Source organism: Myotis nattereri (genome assembly GCF_964212035.1).
Source record: "Myotis nattereri genome assembly, chromosome: 3".
NCBI classification, from domain to species: Eukaryota; Metazoa; Chordata; class Mammalia; order Chiroptera; family Vespertilionidae; genus Myotis; species Myotis nattereri.
In genome coordinates this window covers 59,637,880-59,656,553 of record NC_138077.1, presented here as the reverse complement: position 1 = coordinate 59,656,553, position 18,674 = coordinate 59,637,880, and the positions used below count along the sequence as shown (strand labels likewise).

The 18,674-nt window shown below is 41.6% G+C and overlaps 1 protein-coding gene and 1 long non-coding RNA gene across 3 annotated transcripts in view; one reads left to right on the top strand and one right to left on the bottom strand.

Moving 5' to 3' along the window:
* Positions 1 to 14,314, bottom strand: part of HGD (homogentisate 1,2-dioxygenase) — a 44,612-nt gene extending 30,298 nt beyond the window's left edge. Inside the window, exons 1-4 of one of the 2 annotated variants that reach the window (XM_081088406.1) lie at positions 14,059 to 14,314; positions 8,567 to 8,638; positions 7,670 to 7,758; positions 3,872 to 3,977 (exon numbers count right to left, since the gene is read on the bottom strand). In XM_081088406.1, the coding sequence (XP_080944532.1) occupies positions 3,872 to 3,977; positions 7,670 to 7,758; positions 8,567 to 8,638; positions 14,059 to 14,073 (282 nt within the window). In that variant the 5' untranslated portion in view covers positions 14,074 to 14,314. The remainder of the gene's footprint in view (positions 1 to 3,871; positions 3,978 to 7,669; positions 7,759 to 8,566; positions 8,639 to 14,058) is intronic. The other variant, XM_081088407.1, reaches the window with a different exon arrangement.
* On the top strand, positions 10,251 to 18,674 carry LOC308517293. Its single transcript, XR_013995825.1, has 3 exons — positions 10,251 to 10,322; positions 10,702 to 10,786; positions 18,548 to 18,674. It is a non-coding gene; the product is annotated as an uncharacterized lncRNA (long non-coding RNA).

Here is an 18,674-nt window from a genome sequence, read left to right as displayed (position 1 = left end):
TGCAGTTGCCTCAAATTTCCCTCTCAATTTATGTTAACAATTTATGAAATAGTGAACTAACATGCCCAAATGGCATACTTGACTCTTACCTATGGTGGGAGACTTCCATTTCCTATTTTGTTAATTTAACATCATTTGAGTTTTTAGAAGTATCTATTATCTTTATAATAAGACAAAACCAAAAAGATTCTATCAGGACAAGGTTAGCTCCCATTGAGAAGCTATCTGTATCCCCCCAAATAATCACTGTAAAAGGATATATTTATGTTAAATAAAATGTGACAATAGTAGTCATAGAAATAAAGATATATAATAAAAGGATAATACTGCACATATTACATATCACACTCACAGTAGAGTCACATTTCCCTTAAAGGCTAGGTTTAAAATCTAACCCCCCTACCCTAAATAAAATATAATATAAGTGGGCTACACTGTTGCCCACATAAGCCATGATCAAATCTAAGAAGACATATTAAGACAGTGGTTCTCAACCTTCAGGCCCGTTAAATACAGTTCCTCGTGTTGTGACCCAACCATAAAATTATTTCTGTTGCTACTTCATAACTGTAATGTTGAAACTGTTATGAATTGTAATGTAAATATCTGATATGCAGGATGGTCTTAGGCGACCCCTGTGAAAGGGTCATTCGACCACCAAAGGGGTCACGACCCACAGGTTGAGAACCGCTGTATTAAGGTGATAGAGGCTTAAGTGACTGGTGTGGATGACATAAGCAGGCAGGGACACTGAGACTCCCCACTTGACCCCTAGTTATTAAATAACCACTCATTTTAAATAGTTATCTTAAGGGGCCATGGTTTGAATACCCAAACATCTTATGGACTTTTCCTGTAATCCTTCCTTTAATCTAGCTCAATGGTTCTCAAATTTAGTGCACAGAAGAATTACCACAATTTGTACAACCAACCTGGGGACTCTGTCTTCACTTCATCCTTGAGTCTCACCTGGGTTCCTAATCCAATAGTATCTTACCACCTTCTCTCCCACACTCTGGGGTAAGAAATGCATCTGGCATACCATCCTCATCTTGCCCATTCCATACTGGGCAAGACAGAGTGGAACACATGAAACCATGTATCCTTTACTTTATGGATGAGTTAAGGGCTTTTTATCAGTGATAATTTTGTTTATACTTAATTTTTGTCTTACTTGCTCATTTTACAACCACCCTGTTCCTTTGCAGAACATGCGATTTGCCTCTACTTGAGGGAACTATCAGAAACCTAATTGGGGATTCTCTATGCTGCCTGAAGGAAGAAAAAAAAAGAAAAAAACTGTAGTGTGGTCCAAATACCCTCTCAACCTTCCAAAGCTAGTATATAATAAATGCTTAATTTATTTTACCCAACCAGGAATTCTACCAAAGGACATTTATCCATTCTCTCTATTTTCTAATGGTAGATGGAGTCACTTTATTAAGCAGTTGGGTTTATTCATTAAGCAAAAGCAAACAAATGTGGCCATTGTAACTCTAATAGAGAATTGGAGATGCAACCCATTGAGGAGTCAGGCTAATTCTCAGAGAATGAACAGCAACTTTGTCTAGAGTGGTTCATGAGATGAGGGAAGAAGTAAATGGTTAAATGAATATGGTAAACTAGAAGCCCAGTGCATGAATCCATGCACATTGAAAGGAAATTAATTAGAAGAAATATTTTAGAGGGCAGGGAGGGACTGAGGAGGTTGGCTCCAGGTCATGTCCAGCCTGTCTTGCCCAGTCCCAATCTGCTGGACCCCAGCAGCAGGCTAACTTGCCAGTTGGAGCGTCTGCCCCCTTGTGGTCAGTGCATATCATAGTGACTGGTGAACAGTCGAGAGGTCAGATACTTAGCATATTATATATATATTAAATGAGGATGGTATGCCAGATGCATTTCTTACCCCAGAGTGTGGGAGAGAAGGTGGTAAGATACTATTGGATTAGGAACCCAGGTGAGACTCAAGGATGAAGTGAAGACAAAGTCTCCAGGTAGGTTGTACAAATTGTCCCCCACACAAGGGCCCTGATCAGCAGAAGGGGAAGGGGCAGGAGCTGAAAGCCCAACCTTTTGTCTTGGCAGGGGACCATGTCTGTGGGGTTAGAGGTTGGAGCAGGGCCTGACTTGTTCCAATATGCTCAAAGGCCAATACGCAATATACAGGCCAGTGGTCAACTGAGAAGGATGTCTGCTTCATGCATTACATTCCACACAAGTGGAAGTTTAGACAAAATATCCTGGTTTCGGGATGGTTGTGAGGTGGATAATATTTGAAGTTGTTAACTCATATTTCCCCCCACTCTGAATCCCTTTTCTGCCCTTGCTGGAGGGGAGTATCATTCAGTACTTAATTCTCTGAGATTTCCATAAATAGAGAAGAGATGGAGCAGAGCAGGAAACCAAAAGTGACTATGAATTATTCTGAATCTATAAAAATAATCTAAGCATTTCGGGGGGAGGGATTTGTAGGTATAGACATAATGTTTTGGTAAATCAAGGGGAGGCAGCAGATTTTTCTTGGGCTTTGGAAAGGGGTGGGAGATGGGGAAGGAGAGAGAAAGGCTTCTTGTTCTGTGTGGACTTTGGATACCGACTGGTGGGAGGGGGGTTCTTGAATCTGTGACCTGGGAACTCCCAGAAGGAGGGAATGGCTATGAGGCATATCCAGTACAACAGGACCAGAGTGGCCTTGCAGATGATTCCGTTGCCTACACCTGTCAAGATGGCAGCAGAACAGTGGGTGTCTCAACACTACCCAGTGAGAAGGACCAACCAGCAAGGCCCAACCCCCACTCCTACTTTGGCATCTTTTAAGAGCGCAATTCCCAGCCAAGACAGAGACGAAACTGTTTTTTGCCAGTTTGGCAGACAGGACCTCAGAATAAAAAATAATAGGAAACGAAAAAACAAACTTACCTGAATACAATTTCTGCAATTATATGTACTACCACTGCCTTTAAGTGAATATGTCGAACGGCTGTATGGGAATCAAGGTTCTCACCTCCTTCCTGTGTGCCAGGCACTGTTTGCAGCACGTTCACACCTGTTCTCTTACATAATCTTCACAAGAGCACCGCACAGCAGCTTATCATGCCAATTTACGGGTAAAATGCCACGGCTCAAAGACACAGCGGGTAGTAGAGCAACAGGGATGCAAACTCAGGCCTGTTTTTCTTCCTGCACTATATAGCTGTTATCAGTGACATGTACCTAAGCTCAGGGACAAAGGGATACACTGGGGGTCTCAGAAGGTAAAAAAAAAATAGAGCTCAGTCCATTGTAGCATTGGGTCTGTCTCATTACTGAAAGCAGAGTAAATACTGATGCCCAGAAGAAAAGCCCTCTGGTCACTCAAACAAAAGAAGGAAGCTTAGCAAGAAATGGAGTCCCCTAGGTCTGCAGAGAATGTGACAGCAACCTGTCACCACAATAAACGTACAGACTCCAGCTCAGACAAGTCTCTCTTCCCTATGCCAGAGGCCTTTCTTTCAGCTATGTGAGTGTTGAATGTGTTTTTTGTATTCTGTGGTAAGTTTATAGTAAAACAAACCAACTAATCTATGGACATAAAGATATTTTCACTAGCCTGTATAATTTCCGTTCAACCAACTCACCTTGGTACTCCTGCTGAGTTTGAACCACTTCTGTGCCTACCTAGTCACCATTAGGCTAGAAAAACACAAGCTTACACACACGCACACACAATCAAAACCAAAATTCCTACCCAAGTTTGAGTAAAACAAAAGATACAGCTTAATATTTATTTTAAAAAACACTGTCTAATTTCTCAAAGACCCAGGAGTGACTTAAATATTTATATTCAAGGCTTTGGATACATGGCAAGTTCCAATTCACAGAACCTGGTTACCTGGTTAGGATCAGGATCAACTTCATCCCAGTTGTTAGTGACATGGCCTTGGTCAGTGGATTCAAAGGGCTTGTGAGAAACTGAAGGTAGAATCCTATACAGCCAACTGGGAGGAAACAAGGACACATGTCTTAGGGAGATGTTATGATATACAGGCTGGCTCAGGAAGTACTCTCAGGAAGATGCGTAGGTGAACAATGATCTATGCACTTTAATGTGAAAACAATGACACAGCATCACTCCTTAATAGCCACTGCTGCCCATTACCCTGGCCTCCTCTCACCTTTCTACTCTACCCGTACTCTTCACATTAAAGCTCTGGCCCTCAGTTATTCCCATACTGACCAAAAATGAAGAATTGTCTTTCCCAATGACAACTATAAAGGAAAAGGAAATACCTTGAAGGACATCTGTGCAGGAAAATCCATAGAAAAACATTAGTTTATATATGTCATTAAATACCAGTCCTTGCTCTGGAAGGTGAGGATAATGAATCCTTTGTAGATTGGAAGATATGGGTGGTTTCTTTATTTTTGATATGTGAATAAATTGTATTCTTTAAAATTATAAAGAGTAATACATGTCAGTGGAAAAAATAATTCAAATAATTTAAAAAGTCCTGAAAGGCAAATGGCTTTCTCCTTCAGAGCCAATCCTCAGAGGCATCAGAGCTCCACAATTTTCTTGTATATCCTCTCGGATATGTCCAATGCATATATGAACAAAATTGCCAAGTCATTGTAACACTCTATTCTCACAACAAAAATATGTGAAAGTGTCTAATCACCCACATCTTCACAAATATAGGTTATTATGAATAATTTTGCCCTTTCAGGTTAAAAAAATTCATTTTCATTTTGTATTTCTTTTATTATGAGTAAGATTGAGAATCTGTATGTTTATTGAATCTTTGTAATTTTTCTATGAATTTCTTATAAAAGTGCTTTATAATTTTTCTATTGGGTTATTTGTCTTTTTAATATTAATTTATAAGAAGTTTAGGAAATTAACACTTCTGTATTCCAAAATTGTAAGACTATCTGTTCTTATTTTCTTATAGTACACCTATGGTACTTTCTTCCCTCCCTCCCTTTCTTTTCTCCCTCCCTCCCTCCCTTCCTTCCTTCCTTCCTTCCTTCCTTCCTTCCTTCCTTCCTTCCAGTTTTACTATCTGTATATGTCAAGGCCTGAGCCAAAGATCTTCCTGTCAGCACCCAGATCTCAGGCTTGAGGAAGAAAAGAAGACTCTGATGAGGAAACTTGGAAGGACACCTAGAGGACAACCCTCCAGAAGTGGAGAAGGACACTGAAACTCACTAAAATGGAACAAAGTCCTTTCAGAGGCCATTACCCTGACAGAGTACAAAAGGAAGAAGAATACTACTTCTGACAATGGGAGACCAGAGGAGCCTGAACAGGCTCTGGTCCTTCACGCCCTAGGACAGTCTATTTCAGAGAGGGGGTTGAGGTGGGGGTGGGGAATGGGGGTGGAGTTGGCCTGACGGCACACTGAACCATTGGATTAAAAGGCTAGATTTATTCAGTTTCCATTTGATTTCTCCAGCTCTAGATGATGTGACCCCCAGACCTTAGACTTTTAGGGCATGAAAAAACGAAGCTTCTCCAGCTTCTAGTAGTCTATGGAGTTGAGAGTGTGAGTGTATCTAGAACCAACTGTGTAATCATGGGCAAGTTAAACATTTTTCTCGACCTTGTGTTTCTCATTCTTATCTCCCAGGATTGTTGTGAGGATTCAGAGTTTATGTACCTAGAGTGCCTGGTGCAGAGTAGGTGCTCAATTATTAGATTCATGTTGAATTGTATGTCAACTCCTAATCAGCTGGATTTTTATGATGGTCCAAATTTTCCACATTCCCTGTCCTGACTCTTACTTTCTCATGACTTAAGGAGTCAGTTAATTAATATTATAAAAATTAATCCTTGGTCAATAAGTTTTGTAGGGGCTCTGCACTGCACTCTGTGACTTAAACACGTGGTGACTATAAGAATGCTAGGCTTACTCACCTATGGATGGGATTGGTTCCATCTTCCCATTGGGGATTTTGATCATTTTCACAAAATTCGTGTGGCTATCTTTAAAGAGTTCTAAACAGATGGGTGAGCCGTGCCTAGGATCCCTTGTTTTTTTAGCTGAGTTTATAAAAATCCCCAAGCAGCAATACATTGCCCAGGACAGAGATTTAATTCTGATTCAGGGAATGGTGCCAGCTTCTTAATGAAATGCCAACCGCTCATTTTCAGCCTCCTGGATCAGAGCTTAGCTCCTGCTGGCTGAAGATATTGCTGAATAATGGGGGCAGGCAGCAGAATCCAGAATCCAGGTGTCCCATTAGTGAATGGGACATAAAGTCAAGAACATAGTCATGGAGGTCAAGTTGTTATACGTTGGATTGGACAGGAATTATCTATGTTTACCTTACCTTGATTATTGGGTTTGCACAGAGAGAGATGATTAAATCACAATAGAATTAACCCCTGATTTTTCACAAGTATGGGAAACTATTTCTTCCTCCCCCAGGCACATATCTATTGAGAGAAAAGCCATTTGATATTGACATAGTAGCCTAGTACCTGCCATATCTCACACTCAGTTCTCTGATAGCCTCTTAGGGATAGATACCCTGTATTGGAGGAAGAAACTCTGCCATGGTGGCAATAATGATGATTATCATAATTAATGTTTAATTGAGCACCAATCATGTGCCAGGCAATGTGCTAAGCACTTTACATTACCTTCTTTCCTTAATCTTCATGACAACTATGAAATAGGTACTATTATTATCTTTTTGACAAGTGAGGAACCTGAGGCTCTAAGAGAGTAGATGACTTGCCCAAGTTCACATAGCTGCAAAGAGAAGAAGCCAGGATTGAAACCCAGGGTGCCTGACCCCAGAGTGGGCATGATTAACCACTAAGGGGAACCATCTATCTTTTGTGTGGTCCATCCTGCTTCTGTACTCACTGTCTTATTTGCTTCTCAGGAGAACTTCGTGGAGATACACTCAGTCCCTTCCACTAAGCAATACGAGACCTCCTGCTGCTTCTCTAAATCTCCAATACCAGTGGCAGACCTCCTCACAGGCGCCCTAGCCTGAAATGCCTACATTTAGACATTACATGTTTAAATCAAAATACTTACTGCCTCCCCAAACCACAACTGCTGCATCTAACCTGTCCCTTAGGAGTTAAGGGAGTGAGTTCATTGGCCTGGTTTACAGGATTAGAGCAAACATGGAATATGACACCTTGTGCCAATGAATGTGTTGGTTTCCAGCAAAGGCAAATTCCAAAGAGTAGAAACCTTATTAATTCAAACCACAAGGGGCTGTAATACATGACCTTTCAAATACTCGAGCTTGGATTATCCAACCTTTTCATGCAAAGAACAGTCAGCCGAGGAAGATATTGTGCTGAGTCTTCTATAATTTTGAGGTAATCATTATAAAAAACAAAACAAACAAGTAAACCAAAATCCAAAACTCAATTGGACAATCGTTAGGGAAGGCCAGACTATTGGGAACACTTTCTTCTGAGTAAAAGTGAGAATTTGTAAATGGAAATGGACGTGTGTTTCCAGGCTCCGTGCTGCTGTTCTCTCAGCTTCATCCACCGGTCACTTGATTCTAGCTGGAGGCAAGGCTTATGATCCCGAGCACAGTCTGTGAGAAGGAGGATCTTGGCAGCCCTGTGAGGCTGTGGCCCAGGCGTCGGAGGCAACACTAAGTAGCGGTTATAGCTCCCACAGTCTGCAGGTCAGAATAAACTTAATCCTCATACCTTCTCTTATTGGTGCTCCTTGGACAAGTAAAAGCTGATCCTGAGAGCTGCTCAGCATACAGATTGTAGGGACAAACTTGAGGATTGTTCTAAAACAAAGAAGGCAATAAATAGCATCACTTCAATCAGAAATGCATCCTACCTTCCCACCATGCAACTTGTGAGAGGATTCTATACTGAATGGGGGATGCACTGGGCACTACATATGACCATCCCCAACCCATATATACTTTTTGTAATAATTTTTTAGGTGACTTTCCCTTTATTAGAAAAGTAACGCATGCCTATTGTAGAAAATTTATAAAACATAACCTATTATGTCACAGTCAAGAAATAATCCAGTATAGTCAGATTGGTATATTTCCTTCCATTCTTATCCTTCAAAATGGGGATATTATGATATGTATAGTTCTGTAATAATTGGGACTTTTAAAAAGAAGAAACACTATATGATGAGTATTTTCTGATGCCATAAAATATACTTCAATTTTTTTTGAAAAATGGTTTGCCATATTTTTACTGTTGTAACCAACACTAGTGTGAACATCTTTGTGCATAAAATTCTGATTATTTTGTCATCATTGTTATATCTGATGCTGTTCAAGGGAACTATAAAAAAAGCTCCCTTACCCTTGGATCTAGGAAATCTTACTGAAAATCCTACAGTTAGTCTTCTTACTTTGAGTTTAGTGCTTTGCCATAAAATAACTATCATCCAACTTTAATCTTTGTGTTGTCATTGTTCTGTATTCTAATTGTCTGAAAGATTGTAAAACTTCTAGATACTTCACAGGCTGAATTATGAGAGCTACAGTGGGTAGAGGTGCTTGGCCTGAGAGCTGGTCATTCATTCCTGTAATCCAGAACTTTCTAATCTAATATTCTATTTACTCGTACCTGTCCTTCTGGCAGGGCACCAGGGCAGCGGGGGTCCTCTGAGGCACATTCGTTCCCGAATCCAGAAATGTACTGCATGTGACAAAAGCACAAAGACCACCATTAATGGGATTTAAAGGGCATTTCACAACACTGACAGTCTACAAAGGTAAGAGTTTCTACATGAACATGTGTTTGTATATGATTTCCCATACATAAAGTCTTTGCTATGTCTTGACATATGAAGCATTTAGGAAAGATAATAGGTTCTGTGTGAATTTTAAAGACTACCAATGAGTTGGAAGAAGAATGCTGAATGACATAGACTCTCCACCCTTCACTATACTTAGTAAATTTATGGGCTTTTTCTTAATTATCCTACTCCAAGGACAGGTTCTTTAATTCTGGTTCCATGAAGGGTTCCCTAATAGGGTAGAAGGCTCATGCATCACCTCATCCAGATTAATAAAATATTGCTGGGCCTAGATGGCAACCTCCTTGGGTTTGGGGAGTTCCACTCCCCATTCATACTCTGAAACAAGCAACTGTAAAGAGGCGCATGGATCCATTCTGATAGCAATATTCTTGAGAGGAAGCTCTCCAAATTAGCCTTACTGCAGATAGAAGATGACATAATCTGACTCATCTATAAAAATGAAGCTTGAAGCCCTAGCCAGTTTGGCTCAGTAGATAGAGTGTTAACCTGTGGACTGAAGGGTCTGAGGTTTGATTCCAGTCAAAGGCATATTCCACCGTGGTTGTAGGCTCGAATCCACAGGAGCATGCAGGAGGCAGCCAATCAATGATTCTCTCTCATTATTGATATTTCTATCTCTTTCTCCCTCTCCCTCTGGTTTTCAGTAGAAAACCAGAATCTGCCTCCCATCACAAAATGGAGTCTATTCCGATTGTCATTTGTTTATACCCAGAGAAAATAAAGTTAGGGGGTTTCTCAACAAAGTAACGCCTGTGGAGCCCATGAAGCTCATTGCTACAACCCTTAACACAGCTATGAGTTCTTCTTCGCTGTCTGACTCCTCGGTCAGTCCATAAGCCCCATGAAATCTGAGACTACAACATTCTTATGTACCTCCATATGCCCTGTGCCTGGTTTATAGAAGGTACTTATTGTTTGGTTTAGTTGTCACTTAGATCCTATCCTAAGAATATATGTATGCTGTTAAAGTGAGGTTAGAACCCCCTGTTTTTCTAACTTAAACATCAAAACAAATGGCCATTCCCCAACCCCACCCCAGCTGTTCCTAATAAATGTACTTAATTTTAGCCCAGGATGAAAGTGCAGCCTTGCTCAGGGAGGGAAATGCCACCATCTGAGCACATGCCTTTAAGAGATATAAGATAAGAAGGATGTAAGTGGGTGGAGGGCCAGTCCTCTAGAGCGCTCAGCAGCACGGAGAAGGATGAGCTTGGTGCAACGCGCCTGCATGTGTGAGCAATGAGCAGGCCAGCAGCTGTCTATATTTGGAAAGGAACATCAAATATGAAATGTTATGACCTAGAAAGCAATGGAAGTGAAATTCTTCTTTTTGCCTCCAGACACAATTTTTTTTATATGAAAATCTATCAGCACTAAAAACATCGAGTTCTATTATATACAGATTGGTTAACAGCAGCGGCATGCAGCTTGGAATGATTTCTTTGGGGAAACAGCAGAGACCATCCAGCATTCTGACTCTCCACTGAGCACAATTTTCTTCTCTCTAAATGAACCTCATGCTCACCATGAACAGGATGGAATGTGAGCTGCTGAGAAATGGTAATGACCCTAAATTCTGTGGAATGGAATTTAGACCAATCTGTGCCTGAAGCCACTGAGGGTCACAGTGACTTTACTTTGTTCAGCTGCCTCATTGTTTCTCTCAGCAAGCAAGGCAAGAAGGTGTGAGTGCGCGGGAATGCAGCCCATCTATCTGGCCAGCACGGGGTCTTCTCCCTTCTTCACAACTGCTGGCCTCAGAACAGAATCCACAGTTATGTATGTTCAGAACAAGGGAAGAGAGATTTAGTAAATGGAGTTCTGAAGCATTTGCTTCCTATTGCTTTAAAAAAAAAATAGAAAAGAAAGTAGCAAGCACAGCTAGCTGGTGATTTGGAGAGGTGTGAGTTCTAAATCACTTTCTCAATCTTTTCTGTAGTGTACCGACTGAAGAGGAGGGCGGAAACTGCTGAGTCACTATCACATCAGTTGGTTTTCCTACTCCTCTGAGAGAAAAGTGCCAGGTGAGTTCTTTAGAGCTTTAAAATTCCAGGTCCCTCACTGCTGAAGGTATCCGAATGAAGGAAGCCATTTCCTGCAGCTGCTTTCCCTGGGCTTTTGAGATCAAGGACCAAATCTCAACTCTGCTTATATTTGCTATGAAAATCCAAGCCTTCAACTCCCGCTGATTCAGTGACTATGTGCAAATATATCTTATACAAAAAAAGTCTAACATTTAGCAAGTGTGTTTATATGTTTTCTTCAATCCAGATTTCTGAATAATTTTATCCAACATAAAAGTATGATTTCATTTCTTTGCAAGAGAATTATATGCATCTCTTCTAAATAAAAGAACAGATTACTGAGCTCCATGTAACTTCAGTACCATCAGTTCTTTGACAGCTCCTGACTACACAGTTTTTTAATTCTCACCTAGTCCCCAGGATATGATTTATTTGTCAAGAGTGGTTTTATGAGTTGTTTTCTACTGACTCTGATCTGGTAACACCCTGATGGGACAAGCAGATGGTGCACCTCCCTTCCTTTTACTGGGCATGAAGCAGAGAGAGAGAGGGAGAGAGACACACGTCAGGGTAGAGATGGAGCTACAGCTACCATTTTTACTCTCTAAGGAGTCCAGTATTTCTAATTCACCTGTTGGGAACTTAGACTATAGGTCGTTAGGGGAACCTGCAGATAATTGCAGTAGGCTGAAAATAACCCTCAAAGATATTTATATCTTAATCCCTGGAACTTGTAGATGTTACCTTAAATAGCAGAAGAGATATGATTTTTGCAGATCTTATACTGCAGTTGTAATTAAGTTAAGGATTAAGATGGTTGAATAAGCCTAGATTTTTTGGGTGTGCCCTAAATGTAATCACAAGTGTCCTTACTAGAGGGAGGTAGAGGGAGATTTTACTGCAGAAAATGAAAAGGTGATGTGATGGAAACAGAGACTGGAGTGCTGTGCTTTGAAGATGGTGTGAGGCCACAGACCGTAGAGAGCCTGGGGAATCTGGGAAAAGCAGTGAAACAGATTCTCCCCTGGAGTCTCTAAAAGGAAGCAGGCTTACCAACACCTTGACATTAGCCCAATGAAACTGATCTCAGAGTTCTGACCTGGAGAACTATAAGAGAATAAATTTGCAGTTTGAAGCCACTACATTTATAGTAATTTGTTACAGCAGAAATAATAATTATGTAGACCAGTGGGACCTGTCTTTAGCTAATTGTTAGAATCACCCCAGAGGTTTGATAAGTGCAGATCCCAACCTAGTGAATCAAAATACTTGGTGGTGGGGCCCAAAGTTTGCATGTTAAAGAGCACTTCATGTTATTATTATTATTATACTAGAGGCCCAGTGCACGAAATTAGTGCATGGGTAGAGCCCCTAGGTCTGGCTGGTGATCAGGACTAATCGGGGCCTCTGGCTACCAGCTAGGGCCTTCCTTCCGGCTGCTGGCCGGGGCCTTCTTTCATTCTGCGCCACTCCCTGGTGGTCAGCGCACATCATAGCGAGCGATAGAACTCCCGGTTTCCCAGTCAAACTCCCATGAGGACACTTTGCATATTAACCTTTTATATGTATAGATTATTATTATTTTGTTAATCCTCACCCAAGGACATTTTTCCCATTGATTTTTAGAGAGAGTAGGGAGGGAAGAGGAGAGAGATAGGGATAGAGAGATAGAGAGATAGAGATAGAGAGAGAGGTGAGAGAGATACATTGATCAGTTGCCTTCCACGGGGGCCCTGACCAGGGCCAGGGATAGAACCTGCAACCCAGGTAGGTGCCCCTGATGGGGAATTGAACCCGTGACCCTTCAGTGCATGGGCCGGCACTCTAACCCCTGAGACACTGGCCAGAGCAAAGAGCTCTTCATTTTAGAAAAGAGGAAATCAAGACTTATAGAAGCAAAGCAATTTAAGAACACAGGGTATGGTCTATTTTAAATTTAATTTTATTTTATCTTTTGAATTTTCTTCCCCTAGTTTTGCTTTTATGTAAATGTGATTTCATCTGAGGCTTTGTGTTGACATATTCATTAAAATGAAGAAATAAAAGCTGAGAAATATATATTTTTTAATATATAAGGCTTATTGATTAGAATGACGCAATCTGGCTTTCTGTGTTTGGATTCCTGATCTCTAGAGCTAACCTTTAGACAGCAGGCTGGGATGAATGCCTTTGAAACTAAGAACAAAGACCAGCATGCAATTTACATTGGTGTGCTGGCTCTGTGCATAATAAATTGCTTAGAAATTTCAGCAGGGGAGGATTTTAAATATAATTTATTTATAAATGGTAAGGATATTTCCAACCCCTGCTGAACTCCCCCCAGGATTTTCATTAAGAAACAGTTTTTATGCACTCCTCCAAGACTTCAGCTACACCTTTGATATGATGATTTCCCATATCTATTCTCCTAGCCTTACCCACTCCCCTGAGATCCAGATCTATACCTCCGACCACCTCTTGGGGCATCTCAACTTGACTGTCCCTGTAGCAGCTCGAATTTAGCTGAAACAGTCTTGGACCCCAGAACAGGCAGGCTCTCTGTGTGTCCTATGCCTTTGTACATAACCCACACATTCAATTGCACATTAAATGATAAAAAGGAATGATTTCCTAGAGGAAGTGTTAGAACTTCTACTGGCCAAGGGCTGTTTGTGGGCCTCAAAATGACTGAATAGATTAAACCAGTGGTTCTCAACCTTCCTAGTTCCTCATGTTGTGATGACCCCCAATTTCATTGTTACAAATTGAACATAATTAAAGCATAGTGATTAATCACAAAACCAATATGTAATTATATATGTGTTTTCCGATGGTCTTAGGAGAGCACTGTGAAAGGGTCGTTCGACCCTCAAAGGGTCGCGACCCACAGGTTGAGAACCGCTGGATTAAACAAATGTAATTGGTCAGCTAGAGGCCGTCCAGAAAGCTTCAGTACCAGGAAGGTATTGGAAAGTGGGGGAGCTGGGGAAAAACAGTAAGACATGTGTCTGTCTGTGGTGGGAGGGAGCCCTTTTGATATCTACAGATTCCCAATACAATATTTGAAATGAACGATGAAAGCGTCAACTCTCCTTTTTAAAAATCATCTCTCCTTCATCCCCCTCATCGCTCCCAGCCCCAGCCAGGTCCACAGACACCACAGTGAAACCTCTGAAGACGGGAGCTTGGGCCAGGGCCTAAGTCTTTTCTAACTCTGACACTATGGAATTCTCTGAAGCGTCCATACGTTCTGGCTGAAGGAGCCACAGCAAAGTTATCTGGTAGTTTCTTACCTGCAGTGTAGCCATTTTCCTTCTGCTGCAGGCCTGGTGATTTCAAGAAACCCAAGCCCAGAGAGGGTATGAAGTCCAAATGCTTCTGTTTCTTCTTTAAACCACTTGCTAAATGTTCTTATTCCCACCACTCTGCGGTACTCACTGGTCAGCAGGTCGCTCAAACTGACCACAGAATTGCCTAACTGGTAAAGCAGGAGGAAAGTCCAGCAAGCTTATTTTCCACTAACTGCTTACACAATTGCATTTGTTTACTGACCCCGGGCTGTTTCTGGAAGAGTCTTCAGAGGCCTGTCTCTTCTTCACCTGAGGTAAAGATTGACTAATTATTTGTTCCATTTAAAAAAAAAAGGCTTATTACTAAAGGCAGAGAATTTTTTTTTTAATCCTCACACAAAGACATGCTTTTATTTTTTATTTGTATTTTTTGATTTGGCCCAGATTTGGCTTTGACTATTTTTTTAAAAACGTTTATTATAGAGGGGGGGAAGAGAGAGAGAAACATCGATGTGAGAGTGAGACATCGATTGGTTGTCTCCCACGCAAGCCTGACCAGGGATTGAACCCGCAACCTGGGTATGTGCCCTGACCAGAAATTGAGCCCATGACCTTTGGTGTAAGGACAATGCTCCAATCAACTGAGCCACCCCGCCAGGGCCTGAAGGCAGAGAATTTAAAGCTCTCTAGGAAAGGAACTGAAGTAGTTAGTGCCTGCTGTGTGTGGCAGAGACTTCTCTACTCAGTCCTGACTCAGGACAGGAAGGAATAGGGAAGTGTCACTCTCTGGAGACCAGTGAGAAGACGAATTATGCTCTGGCACAGATATTTACACATAGGGACCAGGTCTAGACAGCTCTCAGCAGGTGCCTCCTAAGGATGAGCTGGGTGAATTGTTCAGAGCTTTCAAAGCAAAGCAAAGCAAACAGATGTTTACTACTGCTCCCTCAATTCCTTAAATTTGTATAAATTCTTTAAGAATCTTGTTTCTTCATACCTTTATTTCTTTGAAAACAGACTAAGGGATTACTTTCCAGTCACTTTTTCCATGACTTCCTTGTCCTTCATCTTGGCTATTCTCGTTAGCCATGGTCAGGTATCAACTTCGTGGCTACTTGTATTCAGGAAGGAAGAAACCATATATCGAATGCGTCCTCTTGCCAGATTTCCCCACAGACATTACCTCATTTAATTTCACACACAAAAATCTTGTAAGCCAGGCTTTATTATTACAAACTCAAGTGCAACAGACCAGGCAGGAAATATAAATGGGTTAAGTAGGCTAGGTGATTTTCCCAGAGAAGACTTTTATATGAAGCTCCAATTTTGAAACATTGGCAACTAAATGACTGAATGAATAAAACCACTGTGATAGGTTGCAAAAAAAAATGCCCACCGTGCCCTCCCATCCTTGTATGCATGCCCCTTTGCAATGTGACTTTGCTGCTCCTCCCCTCAGGAGATGGAGTATTTTTATGTTTTATTTTTACCTCCTTGAATCCTACTTTGGCTAATAGCAAACATGACACGAGCAGAGGCTGGAAAAGTGCTTGTGCCTTAGGATTTGTCCATTTCTTGCTACTTGAGACCACCATGCAAAGCTGGGCGGGCCTCCTTGAGAATGAGAGACCACACGGAGAGAGAGGTTCAGGCAAAGCTCAGCACTGCCAGCCATGTGAATGAGGCTGCGTGGTGACTGCAGATACATGGATGACTCCAGGTGAGACCCGGAGAACCACCAGCTAAACCAAGTCCCAATAAATGGCTGACCCATCCAGATGAATGGGTCTCAGCAACCTCCAGAGGAGGTCCCCAGGCTCTAGCACACCATGGCAGCTGCAGAGTGATTTGCCTTTGTCTAAAGAATTCAGACAGAGAAAGCCAGACCAAAGGGGCCAGCTGATAGGAACAAGTGACAGGTGGACAGCAAACTGTGTGGACCAGGCATCTCAGCATATGATCAGCACAGACAGATGACACTGTGGTTTATACAAGCTTCCCTGGAATGTATATGCCAACCTGGGGGGAGGGGGCTATAGACCCCAGCTTACTGAAGGCTGAGCTTTTATATTTCTTGTAGTTTGCAGACTCAAAAGTGAATTCAAGAATAATCAAAAATGAATGCCAGAAAAATATTTTTTTTGCAACTGAGTTTATGAGTACATTGGATCTTGAATCTCTACCGACCTTAAAAGTTAGTCTTGGGTGGTTAAAAAAATTAAATAAATAGGAGCCAGTAAGAGACAAAGGAAAAGCTTTATCGCTTTATTTTCCCATAAACTTTTTATGCTCTTTCCATAGAATCAGCTTTGAAGGCAGATTGAAGAGGTGTTTGGGTTCTTCCTGAGGTGTGAGAGATTTCCTAGAGAGTGGTAACAGATCCTTGACTGGATGAAAATTACTTTGAGGGCCCTGAAAACATCTAAAATTGAATAGTAAACCTATCACTGAACTTTAGGGGTTTCTCCAAGTGGGAACTATTTCTTGTCTTTTTCTGTTTTTATAGCAATGATTTAATAAAACAAGCACTTCTAGTGCCAGGCACTATGCTATATACACAAAAGGGGATATGAGAATAAAACACAGGGACAGATAGTTCTGATTGGCTTTCCATTTTAATGTAATCACACACTCATTTATTTTTTAAAAATGTTTTTATTGATATCAGAGAGGAAGGGAGAGGGAGAGAGAAACATCAATGATGAAAGAGAATCATTGATCAGCTCCCTCCTGCATGCCCCCTACTGGGGGTTGAGCCAGCAACCTGTACATGTGCTCTGACAGGGAATCTAACCATGATCTCCTGGTTCATGGGTCAAAGCTCGGAGTCACACCAGCCGGGCTCATTTCTTTATTTCACAATTATCGAGGACCTGCTAGTTGCCAGACCCCGTGAGATGTGGAGGACACTAGATGACAGAGTCTCAGTCCTGTTCTCTAGCAGGACAGTGTACTGGTGAAAACTGACCAGGAAATGGGCCATTACAATAGAGCGCCATATGTGCTGCGACAGGAGGAGTCCAGTGTGCTACTGGAAAGAATGGGGGGCCACCTCGCCCAGACTAGGAGAGCAGGGAAGGCTAGCCAAAGAAGATGATGCCTGAGCCAAGTCACATAGAATAAGAGTTGGATAGGGCATGGAGCAGAGGGCAGAGTGTGTGCCAAGACAGAGAAGGGGAAGTGCAGTGCATTCAAAGACCTGGGTTTATTTAGGGCAGGGTGACTGAAATAGCAGAGTGGAGGGGTCTAGTGAGGGAAGGCTTCCAGGAAAGGGAAGGTTTGGTCAGACATTTGAAGCAAGGGAATAGGGGGACCTTCTAGGCTGGGTACGTGCTTTAGGGTTCAAAGACACCCAGTAGAAGGAGCAGGTTATGTGTAGGGCCAAGACAGACATATACTGGACCAGAACAGAGTCACAATATCAAAGTGGCAAGCAAAAAGAACAAAGATGCTAAAAACCAGACAGGAGAGGATGGATTCAGTACACCGACATGGGGAATAGGTGAGGTGAAGAATTTGAAAGGAACCAGGAATGGGAGACCCCAGGTGTCTGCTTCTCCCAGATTCTAGCACAAGATAGGCCTACGCTCCACAGAAGCCATGGAAAAAAAGTCAGAGAAGTTTCACACTTATAGGCACCAGGGAGTGGGGACTAGGACCAACACCAAGTGCAACAAGTGCTGCTGAGACCTCCAGCCTCCTTTCCCAGCGCACTTTCAGCATGCCATCAGCAGGTGCTTTACCTCCCGACAAGAGACTGGAGGACTCTTCTCTTCTCTATAAAGACTACATATTTTGATAAGTAATGATCTATAATAATAAAAGCATAATATGCTAATTAGACAGGATGTCCTCCCAGACTAAGCCAGAGCTGCAGCCGCCATGGCTGCGAGGGAGGGATCCAGGCAGCTGCCCGAAGGCCTACTCTTGCATGAATTTTGTGCATTGGGCCTCTAGTTAAATATACAAAGTAAAGTCTTTCCAGAAATGCTTCTTTAATGAGGTAGATGGTTCCCTTCCCCCATTAATTCCTATATCCATAATTAATAATTCTTGTTTTTAGAATGAGACAAGATTCAGCATCACTTAAGCTTATTTTTTGGTTCTACAGACATAAGCATGAGAAAATGTGTTCATATAAATAGTAGATTTGCCTGGAAGGAATTTTGCTATGGTGTCACTCAGTTCTCCTCCTTAATTAAATACTAATAAATACATAGTGTTCTATCATTACAGATTATTTTTAATGACCTGCCAATCAACAACTCAGTAGGGTCTTCTTTAATTTTGTTGCAATAGTTGGAAATCTGATTGAAAAAGGCTTGGTTATATAGCTATGGGAAACACTGACTTTAAATGTTACCTTTTCACTTTGAGGCACTTTGTCTAATTCATTTACTCAGAAAGAGTTGGGAAAGTAAGAATTTTAATTGTACATACCTTTGCCTGTATAATTATATTTGCTAAAAATGTTATTTTGCTATTTTGACAGTTCAAGCAAGAAGCCATCCCATGAAAGAATATGTCATAACCTTGGATATTTCTCACCAAAACTCTTTGCTTTGTTCTCTGGAACTCTTCCTTAAGAGCTCTGCATTTAAAGAAACTAATGGTGCCCC